The sequence below is a fragment of the Watersipora subatra genome, chromosome 11 (assembly GCF_963576615.1).
Source record: "Watersipora subatra chromosome 11, tzWatSuba1.1, whole genome shotgun sequence".
NCBI lineage: Eukaryota > Metazoa > Bryozoa > Gymnolaemata > Cheilostomatida > Watersiporidae > Watersipora > Watersipora subatra.
This window is the reverse complement of record NC_088718.1, coordinates 31,115,172-31,136,984: the sequence shown is the minus strand read 5'-3', so window position 1 is coordinate 31,136,984 and position 21,813 is coordinate 31,115,172. Positions and strand designations below refer to the sequence as shown.

The window sequence follows — 21,813 nt, the reverse complement described above, 5'->3', positions numbered from 1 at the left end:
AATTGTTGCTAAATAAAAAGTGTAGGCTTAAGCCAATTGACTGACATAAACTTAGAAAGCTGTTTGCGCTGTAGAACAAGCTTCCAGTTGTAAATGAAAACTGAAGCTTGCTCGGCTGCACATATTTATCGTAAAAACACAGAAAACTTTTTGTGTGATCCTCCTTTTAGTAGGTGCTTAAACTATGTGGAATTTGTCTCATTGTTGTTATTTAGAGTGGAAGTTCGTAGTAGACTAGCTAAAAGTACTGTAAAGCATCAAAGTGAGACTGCTTTGCTTTAAGCATTGTACCGATCAATAACCCTCTCTCTGAATCTACTTTAGATAATTTTAGACTTGTATATTAAACTCTTGCGGGTAGTTTAGGGATGCATCTTCTTATTTACATGATTTTTTTGTAATATGAAAACAAGTCATAAATTTTTTGGCCAACAATTAAAATCTTATTTAGATATGAAACTTTAATAAGCGTTTGAAGTACAATTTTTGACAGCAAGGAAACAAGATGTGGTTATTTGCAGTTATTCATGCTTACTGGTTGCTATCATGCCCCTAAAAAAAAGCCTTTATGTTTAATGAAACAACTCAATTGTGCATGAGTCGCATGGTGAGACCCTGTCTACATTCATGAGGTGAAAGCGGTTGGCGGTGGCTGCAGCAGTTGTAAACAGTTGAAGGTGGCTACAGTAGTTATAAACAGTTAGAGGTGGCTGCAGCAGTTATAAACAGTTGGAGGCGGCTACAGCAGTTATTAACAGTTGGAGGTGGCTGCAGCAGTTATAAATAGTTGAAGGTGGCTGCAGCAGTTATAAACAGTCGGAGGTGGCTACAGCAGTTATAAACAGTTGGTGGTGGCTACAGTAGTTATAAACAGTTGAAAGTGGCTGCAGCAGTTGTAAACAGTTGGAGGTGGCTGCAGCAGTTATAAACAGTTGGAGGTGGCTACAGCAGTTATAAACAGTTGAAAGTGGCTGCAGCAGTTAAAAACAGTTGGAGGTGGCTGCAGCAGTTATAAGCAGTTGAAGGTGGCTGCAGCAGTTATAAACAGTTGGAGGTGGCTACAGCAGTTGTAAACAGTTGAATGTGGCTGCAGCAGTTATAAACAGTTGGAGGTGGCTACAGCAGTTATAAACAGTTGAAAGTGGCTGCAGCAGTTATAAACAGTTGGAGGTGGCTGCAGCAGTTATAAACAGTTGAAGGTGGCTGCAGCAGTTATAAACAGTTGGAGGTGGCTACAGCAGTTATAAACAATTGAAAGTGGCTGCAGCAGTTATAAACAGTTGGAGGTGGCTGCAGCAGTTATAAACAGTTGGAGGTGGCTGCAGTAGTTATAAACAGTTGGAGGTGGCTACAGCAGTTATAAACAGTAGAAGGTGGCTGCAGCAGTTATAAACAGTTGGAGGTGGCTGCAGCAGTTATAAACAGTAGAAGGTGGCTGCAGCAGTTATAAACAGTTGGAGGTGGCTGCAGCAGTTGTCAAAAAATGATAAAACCCGGCAATCAGGTAATATACAATTGTATCAGTAGGTGAAAAAACCTTGTTACGTGAATTTATAACATGCAATTTGTCTATTTTAATACGTAATTTTTTTATCGGATGCAATAAAATAATTATTGTAAATATAACAATTAAGCTAAATACATTTTTTGATGAAACTTTAAAGCATCTTATCATTATTAAAGAAAACAGTTGAGTAGGAAACAAAAAAAACTATGAAGATGCAAGATAATTTCGTCAACAATTTTACAATTTTAACTAATATATGACTTATTCTTTATTGTAGGCTTACTGACGTAATCTTACAAAGTAGTGAATGAATGTATAATCTGAAAGATATGCTCACTAAAAAAATCTTATTGTTTACCAACTTGATCCAAGGCAAACTCTTAGTTAAATCACTTATGAATTCATAAGTTTAGAATTTATCTTAAACTTTTTAGATGAGCACAAAACATAAAATCTTGATTCATAGTATTTTTAGTGAAAAGAGCTTTTTTCTATAGTTGAATATAACTATTTTGTTTTCAGTCATTGAACATCTTTAGCTTTCAAGAAAAGCATTCGATATCTCAAAGAAAACTCATGACTAATTTTGAATGTTGGTGAGTTCTCTAATTGAAAATATTCTAGAATAAGAGTATTTTAACTGAACGCCTTGAAAATGCTTGTGTGAGTAGCAATGAGGTTTTTCAAAAACCCTGTTTTAAAAATGTATTATTTATTTATTTTAGATATACTCTCTATAGCATATACCTATATACTATCTATAGTAATAATATTAATAATATGATAATTTCATAATATAAAGTATATTAAAAACTGAAAACTTTTAAAACATTTTACTACTTAAAGTTTCATGGTTGTTACCAATCATCAGGTAAAATTAAAATGATCTGAAGCTCATATGACTGTACTGTTTTTGCGTACTGACTGGACGCAAAAAGACATCTAGTAGCTTAACGATATATATATATATATATATATATATTTATATGTATATTGATATATATATTTATATACATATATTTATATATATATATATTTATATATATATTTATATATATATTTTTTGGAGTGCAACATAGGCATTTTTACTCGAAGATTTTTTTTTCTGCTCAAGGTTTCACAATATACTTGAAGGGTTAGTGGAGTAAAACACTTTTTGTGCTAAATTGAACATTGTAATCTATTATACCAAACTAACTTATGATAAGATTCATGAAAGCAAAGGAGCACTATTTTTTGCTGCCAGCATTCTATGCTGAAACACAAAAATAATTTTTGACTCAAATGTCTCTTCATCTTAAAGCTTTTCAAATCAATTTACAGAGACTTCTGAGTTGTTTCTGTGTAATTATAGAATTATCACGAATGATTAAAAACCAATTTATTATTTGTAAGCTCAACTACTACAAATTTTCATTTTTGTTGTTTTTCTAAAGTAAATCATTCTCATTTAATGTTTGATTTGAATATTATAACAAGTGATTAAAATTGTTAGCGTATTTATATTTTTGCTAGATTATTTGTAAACAAAAATGAGTTTAAATATTAACATTAGTTATTTACTTATCATTAGATGTAGCATTTAAGAATATAATAAAATAGCTCTCATTTTAGCCTCAGTACCAGTACCAGTATTACTTTGACCTTAAATAGAGCTGTAAACTAACATTTGTGATACTTTCCTTGATGTGAAAGTAAAACCTGCTCTTTCTTATGCTCTTTTGCCCAACTACAAATAAGGCTCCAGAAATAACCAAAGTTCCTGCAGACGCCACTTTTGTTGTTACCATCTCCTTTTTAAGTACTTTTTCACAGTTACCACATAAGTCCATTTGCTCACTTGAATCTATTGCGTGTTCACAAATTTGATGTCTACGCAGGGTTCTCATTATTTTATAAATTTTCTCACACTGACCTGTCAAACACCAGAAATAAATGCACGATAAATTGGGGCATTTTATATCAAATAATCTAGGTGTTCTGTGTTTTAGTTGGCTGCATATACAATAAAACTCATTGTTTATAGTTGAAAAGGCATCATTCATATGGTGAAGCCTTTGGTGGCTTTAGATAACTAATCACCTCCCCTCAGCAGAGCAGTTAGGATACGTGCAAAGATACTTCTTGCACAACTTACACTCCCATATTTTATTATCAGTAATCGGAATTTCAGGGTCGCATGAACAGATATTTCGTTTTGCTGAATTCAACGAAGTTGTTGCATCAATGAGACTCATATTTTTTTATCGCTTCAGATGCTTTAACTGCCTATGGACGTAAACGCTCGTCTTTGATTTGACAACGTAGTCACATTTTGATAACATGCACATATGATTGGCGGAACTTTTGCATTTCGTTACGTATGTAAAAATAATTGGAGTTAGAGTTCCACAACTTCATGTTTTAGATATGATGTCTTTCACAGCATACCTACAATTTGTTAATTGAGCAACAATGGTTGTTGTAGAGTTTTCCTCACTATTCGTCTTCAGTGAAAAGGGTGGAACATCAAAGTTTAGTGCAGCCTTTGAACAAAATTTTCATTTACATTCGTCAAAGCTTTTAGACTTCAATCCTATTGTTTATTCAGACTTGTTACTTTATCACTGAAATAAAATAAAATGTTTTTTTGTTTTACCTTCGCTTTTTATTTAGTTTGCTTTATTCAAAATCTTGCCTTAATTTAAACTTCTTTCGATGATGATAAAAGTTTAATTATAGAACAAGAAAAATATCTGGTTTTCGTTTAAACGGTTTTCTAGCCCTCAACTAACATGTGATCTAAAAATTTTAGTAATTAAATTTTATGTTGCAATTCATATGTAATTGATTTAAAAATGTTCAATCCTGTGCTAGATTAATGCTCATAACTAAATTTTGTTTTGACAAAATTGTTTCATTCCAGTTGCACTTTTCATTTTAAAAAGAAAGTTTCTGTTTTGCATATTTCCTTCCCCATCTAGTTTATTAATGCGATAATTTAGGGCATTTCTTCAAAACCTCTATAATCTTCGCTACTAAAGCAAAATATTTGATTTGTTGTTAAAGTTATAATCGTGATAAACGTTAAATTCTAATGGTTATATACTATCACTTACCCATGAGCCCGTTTGCAAAATAATATTGTTAATAGTATATCCTTGGCTGGTAACTTTGACGAGTCTAAAGTAACCTGCTAGATTTTTTACCATCATCTTCAAATGCTGAGGCGCAAAGCTGGCAATGATTCCAGCAAGTTCTAAAAGCTAAAAGCATGATGGATCGGATGATACATTTTATGTACAATGCTATTCCATACCGTTTGTTAGGTAGATATCTTACATTTATTTGCCAAAGTTATAATGGTAACCATAAAAATAGACCTGCTCACCAACAATTTCTGGTAATATTGATGTAAATCAAATAAAGCTTTTTACACTTAAGTGTAGTTACATATCCAGTATTGTTAATTTTTTTGTAGCCTACATGTAGCTTTGGTGCAACATTGTGGTACCTGCGCATCACAAAATAATGCAATAAAAAGTAAGTTCCATAATATTAAATGACCTTTTCAAGCATGTAAATGTAACAGTAGTTTTGTGAAGATATTCTGATTTAGATTTTGAACGCCACTAAACCTTAATAGTTAATTGTACTGCTCTAATTACCAAAAGTAGTATAACAAAGTGTAATCATCTGCTGATTTATTTATGTTTAATGGAACAGTTACCTCGTAGATGCAACGATGAGTTTTTTTTCCAAAAATTTACTTTTGCAATCATTAAACATTTCAGTCTGCTTCCGACAATTGTCGGCAGACAGAACTTGATTTTTAAGGTAAATTTTATTTAACTTTCTTTCTGCAAATTTCTTTGCTTGCGCTAGTACAAGATAGTCAATACATACTTCTTACACAGTTGTGCACACATTTTTTGGTTGAACTCAAGCTACGAATCAACTCTCAAACATTTAGCGGGAACCTTAGACTTTTGCCATGTCTTTGTAGACATATAGATGCACAACATAAAAATAAGTTTAAAACTTTCCCGATATATTGAGATAATCTGGTAAATTATTTACCAAGGTGGGATTTTCTACAGCTCTCCAATACATGAAGGGTAGTTGAGTAATATATGTCTGTCACCAAAAGATCAGAATAGCATAAAATAATAAAATTGTGGCAAACACATAGATGAAGTCTTTTAAAATGTTTTAAGATGCTAGACAGAGTGTTATAAACTTGCTTTTTATACCAGCTAGTAACTGGTGCCTAATATAAAATATTGTGATTTTAGGCCAAGTAAATGGTAATGCTCATATAAATTATAATAAACAATGTTGTTACTGCTGGCTGGCCGTAATAGTATTCCTTGATACTAAGTCTGACTATGATCTTATGCCACACTCTGACCTCTCATTAGATTCTAGGGGCTCTAATATGTAGCTTAAATGAAGCAATGGGCTTGCCACATAGTCGGTACTTCCATGCCATTTGCTCTAAATAACGAAGCTCATGTTCCTAGATTTCCTGGTTTTCTTGGTAAGGTTTCTGGCTCAGCCTCAAACCAGTCGTGGTTTTTGCCACCTCGACTCAGTGCAGACTGTTTTACGTCAACCGTCATGCACTCATTTCCTGCCAGTCATACAACAGCCAACATACCTACCAGCACCACAATGACTGAGCGAGGCAATACCAAGACTAGCTTGATGTTGTTAGTGGGCCGGATAAGGAAACCCATCCAGCTGTGGCTACCTCTTTTATGTGCAGCTAAGCTGGTAGGGGAGTGTCTCTCAAAAGTTGGACTGGCTCTTTTCTTGTTGGTGCATCTGCCAAGCATTTCCGCTTTTGACCCTCATATCCAGGAGCTCTTGTCTGCCTTCTCTGAGTTGGCTTGCCTTGTGTTCATTGATAATCTAGCACATCATGGACCACGAAGGAGATACTCTTTTTCAAAAAGATACTCCTTGGTCTAAATAGGAGTTCGGAAACTATATCTTGGCGCTCTCAACAAGGTAGATCACGTTTTAGCATCAGCCATTCACATGCACCCCTTGTACCGCAAGACTCGATATTTTTTTCACATGTTGCTAAATTTTTGTGCGCTTCTGCTGACACCTGCAGAAACACACAAAAATGATGAAATGCTATAGAATATGTCGTCAGCTTAACTTCAAGCTCATGCTACTGCCTTGTATGTCCTGTTAGATCAAAAGCTAGGTTTTCCAGTGCCCTCTCAACCGTTGGCTGCTATATTTAAGAGAGTTGTAGAATGGAAAACACAGTGTCAGTCAACAAATCGTGGTTGTTGGCTTCTTCGGCTTGGTATTTTTTAAGGTAATCGACACAGGCCTGGGCCATGCACTCAACCTTTTTCATCTTCTCTAGCCAGTCAGATTTTATATAAATTTCAAGTGACATAAATTCATCTAAATTTATCTGGTTTTTGGCTTTTGAAATATTTGCCTCTTATACAGTACGATTGCAGCCAGCTTATCCCGGCTCACTCTAGAGGCCTGAGAGTCAACTATGTGTGACTTAATGTAAGATCATTTTCCTTTATTTAGTTTGGTCTTTAGGTCTTTTTTTCCCACAATTAACGCTATAGAAATACCCATATATAGCCTTATTGTGCAGGAAACTAACATAACGTTGCTTAACAGTGATATGCAAACACAAACATCAACTTCACATAAGAAAAAATTCATTAAAGAAATTAATAAAGCTGATAAATGGAAATGCATTTAGTAACATATGAAAAATGCTAGTGAGTAAGTAAGTTCACATACAAAAGTTTTCTGCACTCGCAGACACTACCACAAGTTTTTTGGCAGAGTTATCCTAGATTATTTCAAAATTGTGTCACAGGGGAAGCTATATTGGAATATAAAACAACCATATGTGATGTAGCCTTTTTTCAAAGTGTCATAAGACTATAAAGCTTTTGATCTGTAAAATACTTACCGCAATAACTTTTTCCCAGCAAACTTCTTCATATGCAAGCAGAGATCTGTAAGATTCATTTAAGCACTCTTCAATTTCCCTACTGTTAAACCCTATACAGAGTTGAACAACTGCCTTCAAGTTTTCTATTTCAAATGTTTGGAGGTTGCTCTTGGCTAAAATAAAGTGGATTAGGTATAAATATATAGTGGCATAAAAACGAAAAAAAATGGTTGTACAAAAATGTTTATCTAATGTTTCTAAAGAAATCGCATTGCTAACAGTTTTAATTACTGAAATTGATACTTTAATAAATGAAAACCTAGAAAATAGACTGGAGACTAGAATTTAGAAAAGCCCTTAGATTACTTCTCTGATTTCTATAGTGTCACATATCAGTAGTATGAAAGTGGTAATTGTTTCATGCTGAGCTAGAAATGTTAAATGATCGATTATATAACCCGTAAATATTTTAGAGAAAAATAAAGCATGAGCACAATTGATAGGCAAAAAATCAAAAATCTTTTAAAGTGGTTGAAGAGTCTTTACGCGCTTCAACTAAAGTCAGCAGAAAACTAGGGTATCTTTAAAATTACATAATTCCACTTTTTCAACAAAATTTCAATGAAATTGCTATCTTTATCATTCAAGATCGTAAACTTTTATCATATTTAACCAGATTTTATTGAAAGCTCAAAAAACTCAGTATATTAAAACTTGCTGCAATAGCAAGCATGGAAGCATCAGGAGTTGCCAAGTTTTGCGGGACCAAAATGTCTTTAGCTGAAAACATCGCTTGATTGATAAATACCTTACACAAGTAGGGAACACACTTCCACAATGACAATGGCATTTAACATCAATTAAAATATACGGTTTTCATTTGCTGCAATGGATAAGCAAAAGGGTAAAAAAGAAGATACCGATAAACATAAGATTGATAATAAGTTTTTTCTGCTGTCGCGAAGGTTTGTTTCCGTTCAGTAAAAACGTGTCAAATTCTTGCTTGTTTTCTTCGTGCTTTTTGAAATTGTCTTTTGTGCCCTGCAAAAATCAAGTGTGTTAAATATGCTCTTCTTTTCATAAATCTGGGTTTCTAGGGCTTCAATAAAGTTAGTTTTTGGAAGGATACTGTGAGACTTGAATGAATATATAAATGAATATCTGAGGCTTTCCTGTGAAGAGCCGTATGTTTGGGATGTTTTCATGGAAAAACCAGAGCATTTAAAATGCTTGCTTTTTGTAGGAAAACCAGGAGACTATTTAGTAGGTATCACTATATAAACGGGTATAAATGAGTATTTAATGAGAGAAGCCTATGTGTAGAGAAAAAACAGAGTTCATTGAATTACTGAGTTGCGGGGACTTTGCTGACAATGTTTATGTGCATAATGGTCTAGGCATCAGTGATCATTAATATACTTACACATAGGGTGTAAAGACTTTCATATTTACCTTATTACAGCGGTAGTTACTGCAATATGGATATGTAATGCCTTTGGGGTGAAGGCTAGTAGCGAAGAAGTGGGTGTGCAATCGTTGCAGCTAGGTGCAAGTCAAATAAATTCAAAAAGAAGAAACAGCTAAAAAAGGTTTAATTGTAAATGTGAAATAATTAGTGAGTAATAGCTAAATTAACTCTGTTTTGCTACAATTACAATGAAGAATTATTCGTTAATCAATTGAATTTGAAATTTTAGTTTGTTTCAGTATATTTAAATACGAAAATTAGGAGGCCAATTTTTGCATGCCAGTGTTGGCGTGCAAAAATATTGCAGGCTATAATAGACGTACATAGAATGGTATATATACCATAGTAACTGTCTAATGCAATCACTTTCTGGTACAAATCATGATAATTAAAAATGGCAGCAAAATAATATAACCTTAGTAACTATAGGTACCTACAATGACTTGAGTGCATTTTGTGGTTATTATCTGCAAGATAATATAACATTACAATGTACTCATGGAGAGTTCTTCCCTTCAAGACAGACATGTAACGTAAACGCTGAATCTAATTTAAATGAATTTATTTTACTGAACAAATACTTGAATGAAATTTTATTATGTATTTTAGTAAACTTCAAACTTTCAACTAAATTTTATTATTAATTCGTTTGCGATCTTGTTTTTACCATAACGGATACCATTGAACTTGCCATGGCAAGCAACGTATACCTCTTAATAATAAGTTATCAGTACACAGATCACTAAATTTTAACTTCAACAAAGATTATTGTTGATATTGTGTGTCAGTAAAATAATACACCATTTAGCAATTGCGTATACAATACTGTATATGATATAGTCTCTGATCAATACTTCCTGTATAGCTCATTGGTAGAATGTGTTGATTTAAAACTTGTGGTGGCAATTTTATGTGTTCATATCCATCAGAGTGCGTAATTATGTTTCCAAAACTTTAACAGCTCTAGCTGGCCATACACAGACACACATACAGACACACACTTTCAGAAGTATATCTCTATAGACTAGCTGTGCTACTCGGCGTCGCCCAAGTAGTAAAAATCAGCTCAGAAACAATGATAGGCAAAAAGAGTTGCTTGCCACTTGCTATTTGCCTAGTACCTTGCAAATGGATAATTTTAGTAAGCTTACTAATAATAGCTAAGCCTCTCCATGATGTTACACCATCATTTAGCATTGTGACTAAAAGCAGTAGCCTATTTACTTCCATAAAGTGACATATCGGACATATCGACGTCGGACTAGCCCACAGGAGGGTTGGAGATCAGTTCTGTTGTGACATGGATTCTTTATTTCAAGATTTAATTAACTATAGATGGACAAATAAAATGGCGGACGATGTAGTTTAGGAAATTTATATAGATTAATGACCAGCTTGACTCTTTTAATAGAATAATAACAAGTTCACAGACAAATATGCCTGAATATGAAACACGACACATAGACAAGTCATGGGCTCTATCATATAAACTCTAAGGTTTTTAAACGGATAAAATATATTGAACATCCATATAGTTGAATTAAGCTAAATAGGTCGGAAAACATAATTTTAGTCAAAAAGCATCACTGAACCAAATATACCACTTTAAAACTTTTTCGGTCTCAGCATACATGTACTTTTCATCAGCCGCCTGCTGCAGTATTTGATTATGCCCCTTTACCATTGTTATACAAACTACTTTTAGCCAATGTTTGAATGTGTTATTACATTTTTGTCCTAATATATTCAAAAAGTCTGATGAGCAATTTCAATAAAAATTACATTGTAAAAATTTAATAGTTGTTTTTTAAACATATTTGAATGCAGTGATCGCACAAAATCAATAAAACAGCCATAGACTTTGAAAGATTTGTAATAATAAAGTGGCTAGACTTCATGCAACTGTAAGTTATAATTGAACAAACTAATTTTTTTATTGCTAACACCACTTACTCTGCTAAAAAACATTACACAGTTCTACAACATAATTTTGATTTTTTTGTCAAATATGGATTTAACTTTTAATCAAAAGATTTATTACTTCTAAAAATTCCTAGCAGTAAACTTAGGCAGATACCATAACACACGTTACGATGCACCTGTTAAGAAATATTAGGTGACCTAATTATATGCAACACGAGGCTTCTTTGTCTTTTTTTTGCTGTTTTGCCTCACAGTAATAATTTATCTCAAACCTGAAATTTGGCAATTTGTGTAGTGAGCATATAATGTACGTTATTAAAAGATATACATCGATGAACTCGCCATGGTGAGTTATCCGTAACTGTTGTCCGGTAGATCTGGTATCTGTTATAATAAAAATGATTATAATAAAATACTACAATAGGACTTTTGTTAAAAGTTTGAAGCTCACTAAATTACATGCTAAAACTTTCTTCAAGTATGTGTTTAGTAAACACATACTTATCTTACATAAACACATACACAACCTAAACTTTAAGATAAATTCAGCGTTTATGTTACACTTCTGTCTCAAAGGTAAGAACTCTCCACATAGTACATCGTAATGTTATACTACCTTGCAGATCCTAACCACAAAATGCACTAAAGTCATTGATAGTAAGTACAGAATTTCTGTACTTAGTAACTGTTACTAAGGTTAACATAATATTATGGGGTACTATTTTAAATGAGGATGATTTTGACCAGCAAGTGATTGCATTAGCTAATGACTGGGTTTCTATACTACTTTACGTACATCTATAGCCTATGATATTTTGCATGGCGGCACTAAAACAAACTGAAATCATAATTGCATAGGGCCATTCCATCAGGTTTTACACAGGTGTGTGCTGGCTCATCACATATTGTTTCAAAACTAGTTCCATCTTAAAGAGTTCCATCATAATAGCAAATAAATTTTAATTGTAATCATAGCGAAATAGACTAAATTTAACCATTAATTGCTAATGATTTTGCATTTAAACGCCTTTAAACTTTTACTTTTTTTCTAATTTATTTCAATGAAACACTTCTTTCAAGTTATGAAACTTCAAGCTTACAGTTGTTCAAAAAACTTTACATTTGTTTTATTTGTTTTTAATTTAGTTGTCTTGCACAAAAACTTTTTCTCATGATGTGAAGTTTTAAAGTTACAGTTGTTTGAAAAAGGTTGAAAACCTTTTTCAAACAACTGTTTTTAAAAATGTTTTTCATTACATGCAAATTATATATATTATAGTTATAATTATATATATATTATATATATGTTATATATTTATATATACATGTATATATAAAATGAAACAAGCAAAACTTTATTTAGCCATTGCTTGCTAATTACTCCACATTTACATTTAAACACCGTTAGAGTTGTTTTAATTTTTTCTTAATTTATTTTAACATAAAACTTTTTTCATGATATGTAGTTTAAAAGTTAGATTGGCAAATGTTGTTATATAAGTTAAATGCAAATCAAATTTCATGTCCAAAAACTTGTTTATTACTCGGGCAGCACCCTGTAGCACAGCCAGTATATATTTATATATATATATATAAATTTCTCAAAGTTGGTCATGCACGTATTCCTGTATTTCTCATTGTGATTGTCCAGCTATAGGCATTAAAAATTTTGGAAATAAAAATCTGTAACGCAAAAGATTTGATCTCATTAATTTTCATTCGCTAACCAAAAATCTCACTAATTTAGCCACATAAGCTTGCTAGTTTCACTAGGCAATATAATTTGCTGTATGTGAGCAAATATGCTACCGGTTTCTGTCACAACGCAAATTTAGGGACTAAGTTCATGGAAGCGGTAGATTTTATTAGTAAGTTTACTCAAATTATCCATTGACAATGTGCCAGGCTAATAACAATTTGCAAGCAACTTTCATTACCTCTCATTGTTTATAAACTGATTTTTAATACCTGAGCGAAGCCAGGAGCACAGAGAGTATATTTAACTAAATCTCAATGTGTGTCCATCTGCACATAATTCAGTCCAGCTAAAGCAACAACGTTTTAAAAGGTAGAAATCGTCTGCGAACTGCACTTAAACTCACAACCTCTAGTTCATTGGACATCCATTTATCCAATAACATATACTGTTTAACTGACTAAACAATGGAACAAATTAGGCACATACCTTGAACACATGTCAATGCTTCACTGCATAAAGAATAAAATTAATATAGAAATAGTTATTTAAGAAAATATTTGAGGATTATAGGAGAAATTATGCCAATATTTAGAAAATAATAGCGTTCTTATGACACAGCAATTTAGTTTAAGAAAAAAATCGAAACACTAGCCAAGTAATAATTAGGCTCAAAAATAAATTTTATCTGCAATAAAGCATAGCAAAGCCATACTAGGGATATTTTTTGATTTTAGTAAGGCTTCTGAAGCTATTTACCTGAATATACTCATTCGCAAATTAAAATATATGTACTTTTTACAGAGACCAAGTGAACCAAAAATAACCCAATAGTCTTTTTCCCCTTCACTTGCGTCTTGCTAATGATTTTTTAAAATTTACATACAGAAAACACAAAATGAAGCTATTGATTGAGTCAATTAAGAAAGCCTAAAGTCATATTTTGATTGCTTTTGTCTCTGACTTACAAGCTAATAAGGGGTTCTTCTAGCCCGTCTTGACAAACTGTTGTTTTTGTGGAGTTGTCCCTCGGCGAGCGGATCGAGCAAAACAACAGCTTCTCATAATACGCACTGCACCTGATGCATCAGCTGCACTGAAAGGGAGTTGTTCTCTTCTGTCTATGCGGTTTGGCTGGGATGTAATGTCGGTCGCTCCATTGGTAATCCTAACAGATTTAGCCCAAAAATGTATGTGGAAAAAATAAAATAGAACGTTTAACCAGAGACCAGTCTCTGTGGTAAACTTTAGTAGAACTTAAGAACTTAGACAACAACAGCAACTAAACGTGTTGTTATTTGTGCGCTCAGTCAGTTTTATTTAAAATTTAAAAGTTTTGTACCAGTCAGTTTCATTCGTTCGTATTGATTTTACTTTTCATTTATTTTATTCTTAAGTTTTACTAAAGTCTACCACAAAAACCTGTCTATAGTTAAAGGTTGTTATCTTATTTTTTCTACATAAAATTTAGGGCTAAATCCGTTATGATTACCAATGGAGCGACTGACATAACATCGCAGCCAAACCACATAGACGGAAAAGAACAACTCTCTTTCAGTGCAGCTGATGCATCAGTTGCAGTGCGTATTGTGACAAGCTGCTGTTTTTCTCGCTCATATCGATGGGGGACGGCTCCGCAAAAACAGCAATTTGTCAAAATGGCTAGTTCACATTGTACTAAAAATCTATCAAGAAGACGCTGCGGAGCACAAAAAAGTCTAATTCTTGCAGTTGTCTGTTAGGCCCACATTCTCAGTATAAGTTTGTATATTTGTAAAAATATAATTTATACTGCTTTGAGCACTCATAGTTGCTTAGTTTCCTGCAGAGCTGTTTATTGTTGCTGCACTGCAGATTATTTACACTGGTGGCTACAATTGCTCTTTTACACATTCAGTTCTACAGAAACTGTGTACTCCTGACTGAACATCCTAGGGCTGCTTTAGTAGTAGTACTTGTCGAGACACAAGGAGCATGAGTATTTTGATACAAGACATGCTGCAGATTAGCAATAGCTGAGCTGCCTCAATCCTTTCAACAAGGAAATGACATAAACATAATTTATCAGTTCCGTAGGGAAACCAAATGAGCCTCATTTTTAGTATAAGTTATGAAGCATTTAGGAGTATAAGGTTAAACGTATATAAAGGTATAAGATTTAAAGTTGTCTCTTAGCAACAATAACAAAGCATGTGAACATTGTTAAGTTTAAAATATTGTAGTTGAGATATTTATCTATAAAGTACAATATGAAACACTAATCTGAGGGGTATTTATTTTTGCTGCAAGCCAAACCAATTCAAAGTTGAGATTCCATCGGAAAAATGTACAATGGAAAAACTAGCAAGCCAATAATTTGGCTTTTGAAAAGAAAGAATAAAATTTGTATTTGATCTTGCAGTGGCTAATAATCTTTTGACTGATCAATAAATAATAATTCACATGATGGTAGCAGTTTCAACTTTTCAAACTTTGAATATATAGAGAAGAGTCATGGTTATGGTAGGTCAAACGATGATAATACTATATTCACTAGTATTGTTTTTGTGAATACTAGACAAAATTATTCATGATATCAACACCAATACAAGCAACCCTTGCGCTAGTAGCATTAATACATCAGTTACTACTACTGAGGGATTCGATAATACTTCATTTATAATCACACAGGCTTCTAGTGGTTATAAAAATGTTACTGACTTAGGTGGTGACAAGCCTTCATCGCTTTAAAAGATTTCTCCTCATTTAGGGCTTAACATCACACCACTTATTCTCCGATCAAATTGCCATATATTAAATATTGTTTTTGCCATGATTTTGCACTGCGTTAAAATTTTCTAATATTGTTATTGATATACTAAAACTAAATACTTGAAGGTTCTCTTTGATCTATCTTTCATCACTCCAAGTTTTGCCACTTATGTTTTAACTGCTCTGCTATTTACTAGACCCCGCGACCTTGTGTTTTAAGATTTACTATCCTTAGTTACAATAAATAGAGAATGGCTGAGCAACAAATTATTTAACTGGAAAACAAGAAACTAGTTTAAATAGAATGTAATGCGTTTGAAAAGTGTGACAAATACCTAAAGCTGCTGTTGTATTATTATTATTGTTGTTGTTGTTGTTGTTATTAGTAATAGTATGTTGGTAGTTAAATGTGCTTCAAAAGTTGGTTAGGTGTGCCAGTAAATCAAAAAGATAACCCTCTGCACAATTATTCAGAAACACGTGATTGATTGGCGCAAGTGTATGTGTGTGCGTGCATGCGCGCACGTGCGTGTGTGTGTGTCTGTCTGTTTAGTACGCCAATTGTTGTGAATTCAAATCCCATATGGACAGTGTCAAATAGACAAACAGTCAGCTTCAACCATGCCATTAGATAAAAAGACAGATAGACATGGTTCCTTCTAAAGCAGAGATTACCAATTTTTTTATTATTATGATGAAAGCAAGGCAACCAAATATTCATTGAAGTTCAGATACCAACAACTCTTTTACACCAAAAAACTACAAGATCATTTGAGACTTGCAAATATATTTGTTAACATCATCACACTACCATGAGTTGTGTATGTTCCAAGAAACGGATGGTCCAACAATAGAATCAAGGAAAAGTGGCAATACATAGATATGCTTCACTGTCAATTTTGTCACAAGAAGAATGCTTATGCAATAGAAAGTGCTAAGCTATGGTATCAATATCGGCACACGGTCTGCGCATCCAGTAAACAGTACAACGTGGAAATAATTTGCATGATTTATTTCATTTACTTGCTATCTTTGAATTTTCTCAACATAAAACTGTCAACAAAGTTCCTATAACTGTTATGATAGGAGATCTATTACTTGAAAGGAGGAAGTTACATATGTTCAAATGTTAAGGGAGCCATGGTAACAAGTTCATGTGTGTGATGGAAAAGTCGCTTCTTGATCGGCATGTGAAAGCTTGTTTTTTAAAGTAACAAGTTTTTATTGTTTTCACAGCATGAAGGCGTATATATTAAAGAAAATTCAAGCTGTATCTAACAATTCAGATGGCTATTTTTAGTATAGCATTTTAATTAATAAAGTGTATAAGCCACAATAAAATTTTTCTGTTCTTTTGTGTTATCTGACAACAAAAACTTCAGTCTTTTTGTCGTTAGTTTACCATGGCAATGCTTAGACATATGTTTGAAAATTAAAATTAAGTACAAGTTAATTAATTGCACAAATTTATTTTAGTAGCAATGTATTTTTCCAGTGTCAAAGAGTTTCAAAACAATGTCAGTTTTCATGGCCAATCAAGACACACAATGATTGGTACTCTTCGGCATGCGTCATCACCAGGAGGTCCTGGTTGCCCAAATTTCTCTGTGTCACAGACAAAACCAGGAGGAGATCCATCTGCTGCTGATGCACCTTTTGGTCCAGGTACACCTAGCCCTCTTGCTGCTCCGGGTTGGCCATCTTCACTAAAAGGGTCATCACACACTATTTGAAATCTTCTGAAACAGATTATACCCCTCGGTCCTCTTGCTCCTTTAGGGCTTCCGATCCTGGTGCACTCAACTGGGTCACCCTATAAAAATAACCAAGTATAAACAGTTGAAACATTTTAAAACTGTGAAATGAAACGGCAATCTCTCACTCATCTGCTGAGTAACTGATGATGAATTTATGTGCCAAAACATTAGCTTTGTAAAGGCCACTTTTTGCTCCGGCTAATATGAAAGAGGTGTTAGCTCTAGCGCTATCTAATCAGTTGCATTGTATGTACTATGTTGAATTACGGTATTACGAATATTACGAATTATTTTTCTTACGCATTGTTATATGGGTCTCTGACTATACCAATCGTGATAACTGCTAAAATTTTGCTCACTAACTATTTGCTTAGCTAATTGAAAATGTTTTGCCAGCTATTTGGGTGAGCATGTACAGTTTGATAATTCTGTAAGTTTCATTCGAATATTTTTTTGTACCCTAATATTTCAGTATATTGTGTGATTCCGGACAAAGAATTTGCCACACTTGGCCGTACTTGAACACTTTGCAGCCTAACATTTTAGGTACAAGTAGATGGTTGATTCTGGACTATGTTTCCATTGACTGGAATAGCACTTACAATAGCACAATTCCTTTTAATTGAACAGCATATTAGAACTCCAGGCTTGCAGAACTCAACAAAAAAGCAGACATCTAATAGAGCAATAAGTTTTGCACAATTTTTTGAAGAAGAGATGTTTGAGAGATAGCTTATAAAAGATAATTCATGAGGTACAATGTGTATAATTGTTATGAATAGCAAAATAGATAGTTCCAGTTTAAAGCCCTTTCTTGTCGGTGAATAAAAGTTTTCTAGTCTTGTTTAATTTATGTAAATAATTTCTTACCAAAATTGTCAATCAGTGTGAAGTTAGAGACTCATGTTCTATTTGCAAATATTTTTATTTCTCAGTCAGGTAGATGGACTATCCATATTTTTGTGATAACTCAAGAAATAATAGTTCAATCAATTTAATATTTCTGCATCACACACAAAGTAACAACAGTTTTGTAATAACTACCTAAAAAGGGGAAAAGCATGAAACCAAGTTGACTCGAGCAGAGGATCATGTGGAAAACCAATACCCTAATTATATCACGGCCAGGCTTCAGTGTTAATCATTATTACCATAAATCATGCGCAATACAAAATCTTTATATTTTGGTGAATCAGCTGTACGCATTAACACTTGAATATAGCCATCAAAAGGTTGACACAAGTATCAAAAGGTCAGCACTCGAATACTGCTAGGTGTAGTAGGAGGCCCAGTGCTATTAGTTGGCCCCCAATGAACAGGTCCGTAGCAGGTTTTCAATTCATTTCAATTTATGTGATATGAACCAATTGCATACAACATCTAATAATTATTTTGATAATGTTATTGCTAGCTGTTTTAACAATCTCAGACTTAATACCCGCTCTCTTAACAGAAAAATGAATTTTAAGCACTTGATCTCAATACATTTATTTGTTTTGGCTATACCTGTTTGCCTTTTTTAATGATTCTTATATGGCAAGATTTCGAAGACATTTTCATTTAGAAATGAAATATTAGCCATTAAAACAATATACATAATATAAAAATATGTAGTAAATTGTATAAAGTTTACAAAATAAAATATATAATATAATTACCACTGATTCTATAATCATGATATTTCATATTTGCTTCCAAATAGCTAACCTAATTTTTTAGACCTTGCTTAGAATTGTGAATAAAATCTATGAGCCTATTTTTTGTATTAAAAAATTAATTGAATATTAAATTTTTGTTATAGTTTTGAATTTCGGTTGTTTAAACTTGAGATATTCATAATTGGCAAGCATTTTTGTAAAAAAAGGCTAGATTAGTGATACATTTTTTCACGATAAAAGTCATAAGTATACAAAACACTAGAGTTGCATATTACTTGTTAAGACTTGAAACCACGAAGCTTAGGTGTCCATATTACCTCCTTTAACCAAAAGTTAAAATATTTAGCAATACAATTGTTGATGCAATTTTTGAGGGCATATTTACGTGAGCACAAAATAAAATGACCACCTCATAAATATCTGCTAGTTGAAAATTAAAACATATCAGTGACACGTGATTGAGTTACCCTATTCAGTATTTTTAACTATGCAATGTGAGCGAAATAAGTTAAAAATAAGGTTCTTAAAAACCATGCACTACTGTCAACAAGAACTCAGATTTATACGAGGTCATCCAAGCCGGTATAAAATATAGATGAAAAAAAAACATCAAAAAGAAGAATTAGCTGACAAAAATTTACCAAATTGCAGTTGGTTTATAAACCATGATAAACTAATATTTACTGCAAACCAAAATTTATTTAACAGTATGGCCATTGGCTCAACTAACTTAGCATTTGAACTGCGGCACTAAATTCCTTGTCCATGTCAGCTGCTTTTATGAATTCTAGATTAATATTATTTATTGATTACAAAATCTGATGCTTATCGGCAACATATTGAGCCTACTTTGTCAGAATGTACTTAAAATACATAAACTCATCATAAAATGAAATGCTAAAAGACATGGATGTTGTCAGACCTAGAGAGATATGTCCTGAAAATTCTTATTTAGAAATTTAATTGGCAAATGTTTTTTTTGCATAGCTGTAATAGAAAAATTTAATCGAACTATTCATCACTTGTAGTTTAATAAACTGTAAACATTACTTTGTTGATCATTCTCTAAAAGACCTAAATTTTATTGGTTTTTAAATGACAGTGATTCATGTCAATCTGTCTATCTACTTACTAGTCTGTTGATCTCTCTACTTGTCTGTTAGCCTGTTAGTCTGTCTGTTGGTTTATTTGTCTATCTGTTGGTCAGTGTGTCAATTTGCTGGTCTTTCCGTCTGTTTGTCGCTATGTCTGTATGATGATATTAATAAACTCGATTCCACATGGTAATGTTATTATATTTTGGTATACCTACCATTATAAAACAAGCATTATTGATTGAGATTATGAATTATTGATAATTAAATTAAAGTTTTACAGCCAAACATCAACATACCAAGCTTATTTGTACCAAGATTTGCGCGACATTTCACGTTTGTTGTATTTCAAATCAGCAAATATGTCTGTAAATAAATACCGAAATCCGATTCAAGTTTTTTAAAATTTAAATGCCTTGGTGAACTACTTTTAAAATTCGGCAGTAACACAACTGAATTATATATGACTATATAAAATATTATGCGCAAACTAAACTACATCTAAAGAATCTAAATTCTTAATAATAGAACTAATATTAACAAGTGATTATTGTCCCATAAAGATATGCAAAGGGAAAATGGTCAATGGTGCATAGTAGTAAACCATGTACCAGACATGCCATTCATACAATTTTTAGACATAGAGTCTAATATTTTCGATATTGTTGCTATGAATGTTTTTACAAATTTAAGTAAAGGTATTGCCTTGCTTTTCAGAAAATCTACATTAGATTTTGCTTTGTTAGACTATGTTTCTCTACTGTAATAACAAATTGCAGGAGAAAAACCTTGCAGTCAAACTTAGAAAACAAGCATCTAAAATACACGTGCATGAAACTTGAGCTATAACTTTTATTAAGAATTAACTAAGCCCTCAAGTCCTAGAAGAAAACTGAAAAGTAGAATTCATTACCCTGAATCCTAATGAATGAGCCATGAAAACCACCATCACCGAGATCAGTAGCCATTTTCCTAGTGGTCCTCTGTGTGTCATAATCGTATTTTCTTCAACTTACTTCTTCAGTTCTACCTAGCAGGAGACAACCTGTCAAATGAATGACTGTTCTTTTCGAAAGATTTAGTCTTGCTACCTTGTGACAAGTTCAGTCAGAATAAAAATGATAATAGGTTTTCCTCTGACTGTTCACCAATTAAACTTACCCTAATTAATCATCAGCCGGGTTATTGATCAGCCTCTTCCAATCAAAGTCAGATTAATGACCAGCTGTCAAAAGTGTTGTTCATCAGGGTTTCAGCAGGTTTAAGCAGTATGCAATTGTACATTTGAACGTGTAGTACTTCAAAAAATTGTAGGCTTTAGCAGATAGTTTCTGTGAGATTTATTTGAAGTTAAGAATGATTTATATGTTGGTGTAGTAAGAGAATATGTGCAATAATAAGATGTATTTTCAAAAGCTTTGAAGTAAAATGGTTTCTATATCACAAAGTGGGAAAATACCTAAACTGAAGGTGATATTGATCAATTTTCAGGCAGTTTATTGTTCTAGAAAAGTGACAATACACTTTTACTAGTTAAATTTCTATTTTATAATAGGTCATCAATAAAAACCATGTTTTTTGTGCAAAATTATAACAACAAAACAATAATTTTGTGAATACTATCTTTTGTATCATGAAAGTAGGAGATAGTGAGAGAGGAAAGAGAAGAGAGAGAGAGAGAGAGAAGAGATATATAAAAAGAGATTTAGAGATGGAGGTAGAGATAAAGAAATAGAGATAGAGAAATAGAGAAAGACATGTATAGATATAGAGATGGAGATGGAATGATACAGAGATAGATATAGAAATAGAGAGAGATAGAGAGAGATAGATATATTGATATAGATATTGATATAGATAGAAAGAGATCGAGATAGAGATAGAAGCAAAGATAGAGATGGAGATATAGGAATCAAGATTGAGAGAGAGAGCTAGAAATAGGGAGAGATAGAGAGAGATAGAGAGAAGGAGAGAGAGGGAAAGATTGGGAAAGAGAGGGAGAGAGATAAAGAGAAAGAGATAGAGAGAGATAGAGA

The 21,813-nt window shown here is 32.9% G+C and overlaps 1 protein-coding gene across 1 annotated transcript; it reads right to left on the bottom strand.

The window, feature by feature from the left end:
• Window positions 1-16,038: 16,038 nt before the first annotated feature.
• Window positions 16,039-20,874, bottom strand: LOC137408530 (collagen alpha-1(I) chain-like). Its single transcript, XM_068095088.1, has 2 exons — window positions 20,691-20,874; window positions 16,039-17,081 (listed from the first exon to the last, which is right to left on the bottom strand). Exons 1-2 carry the CDS (start codon window positions 20,769-20,771, stop codon window positions 16,794-16,796), a joined length of 369 nt encoding a protein of 122 aa, XP_067951189.1. The 5' UTR covers window positions 20,772-20,874; the 3' UTR covers window positions 16,039-16,793.
• Between the last annotated feature and the right edge of the window lie 939 nt (window positions 20,875-21,813).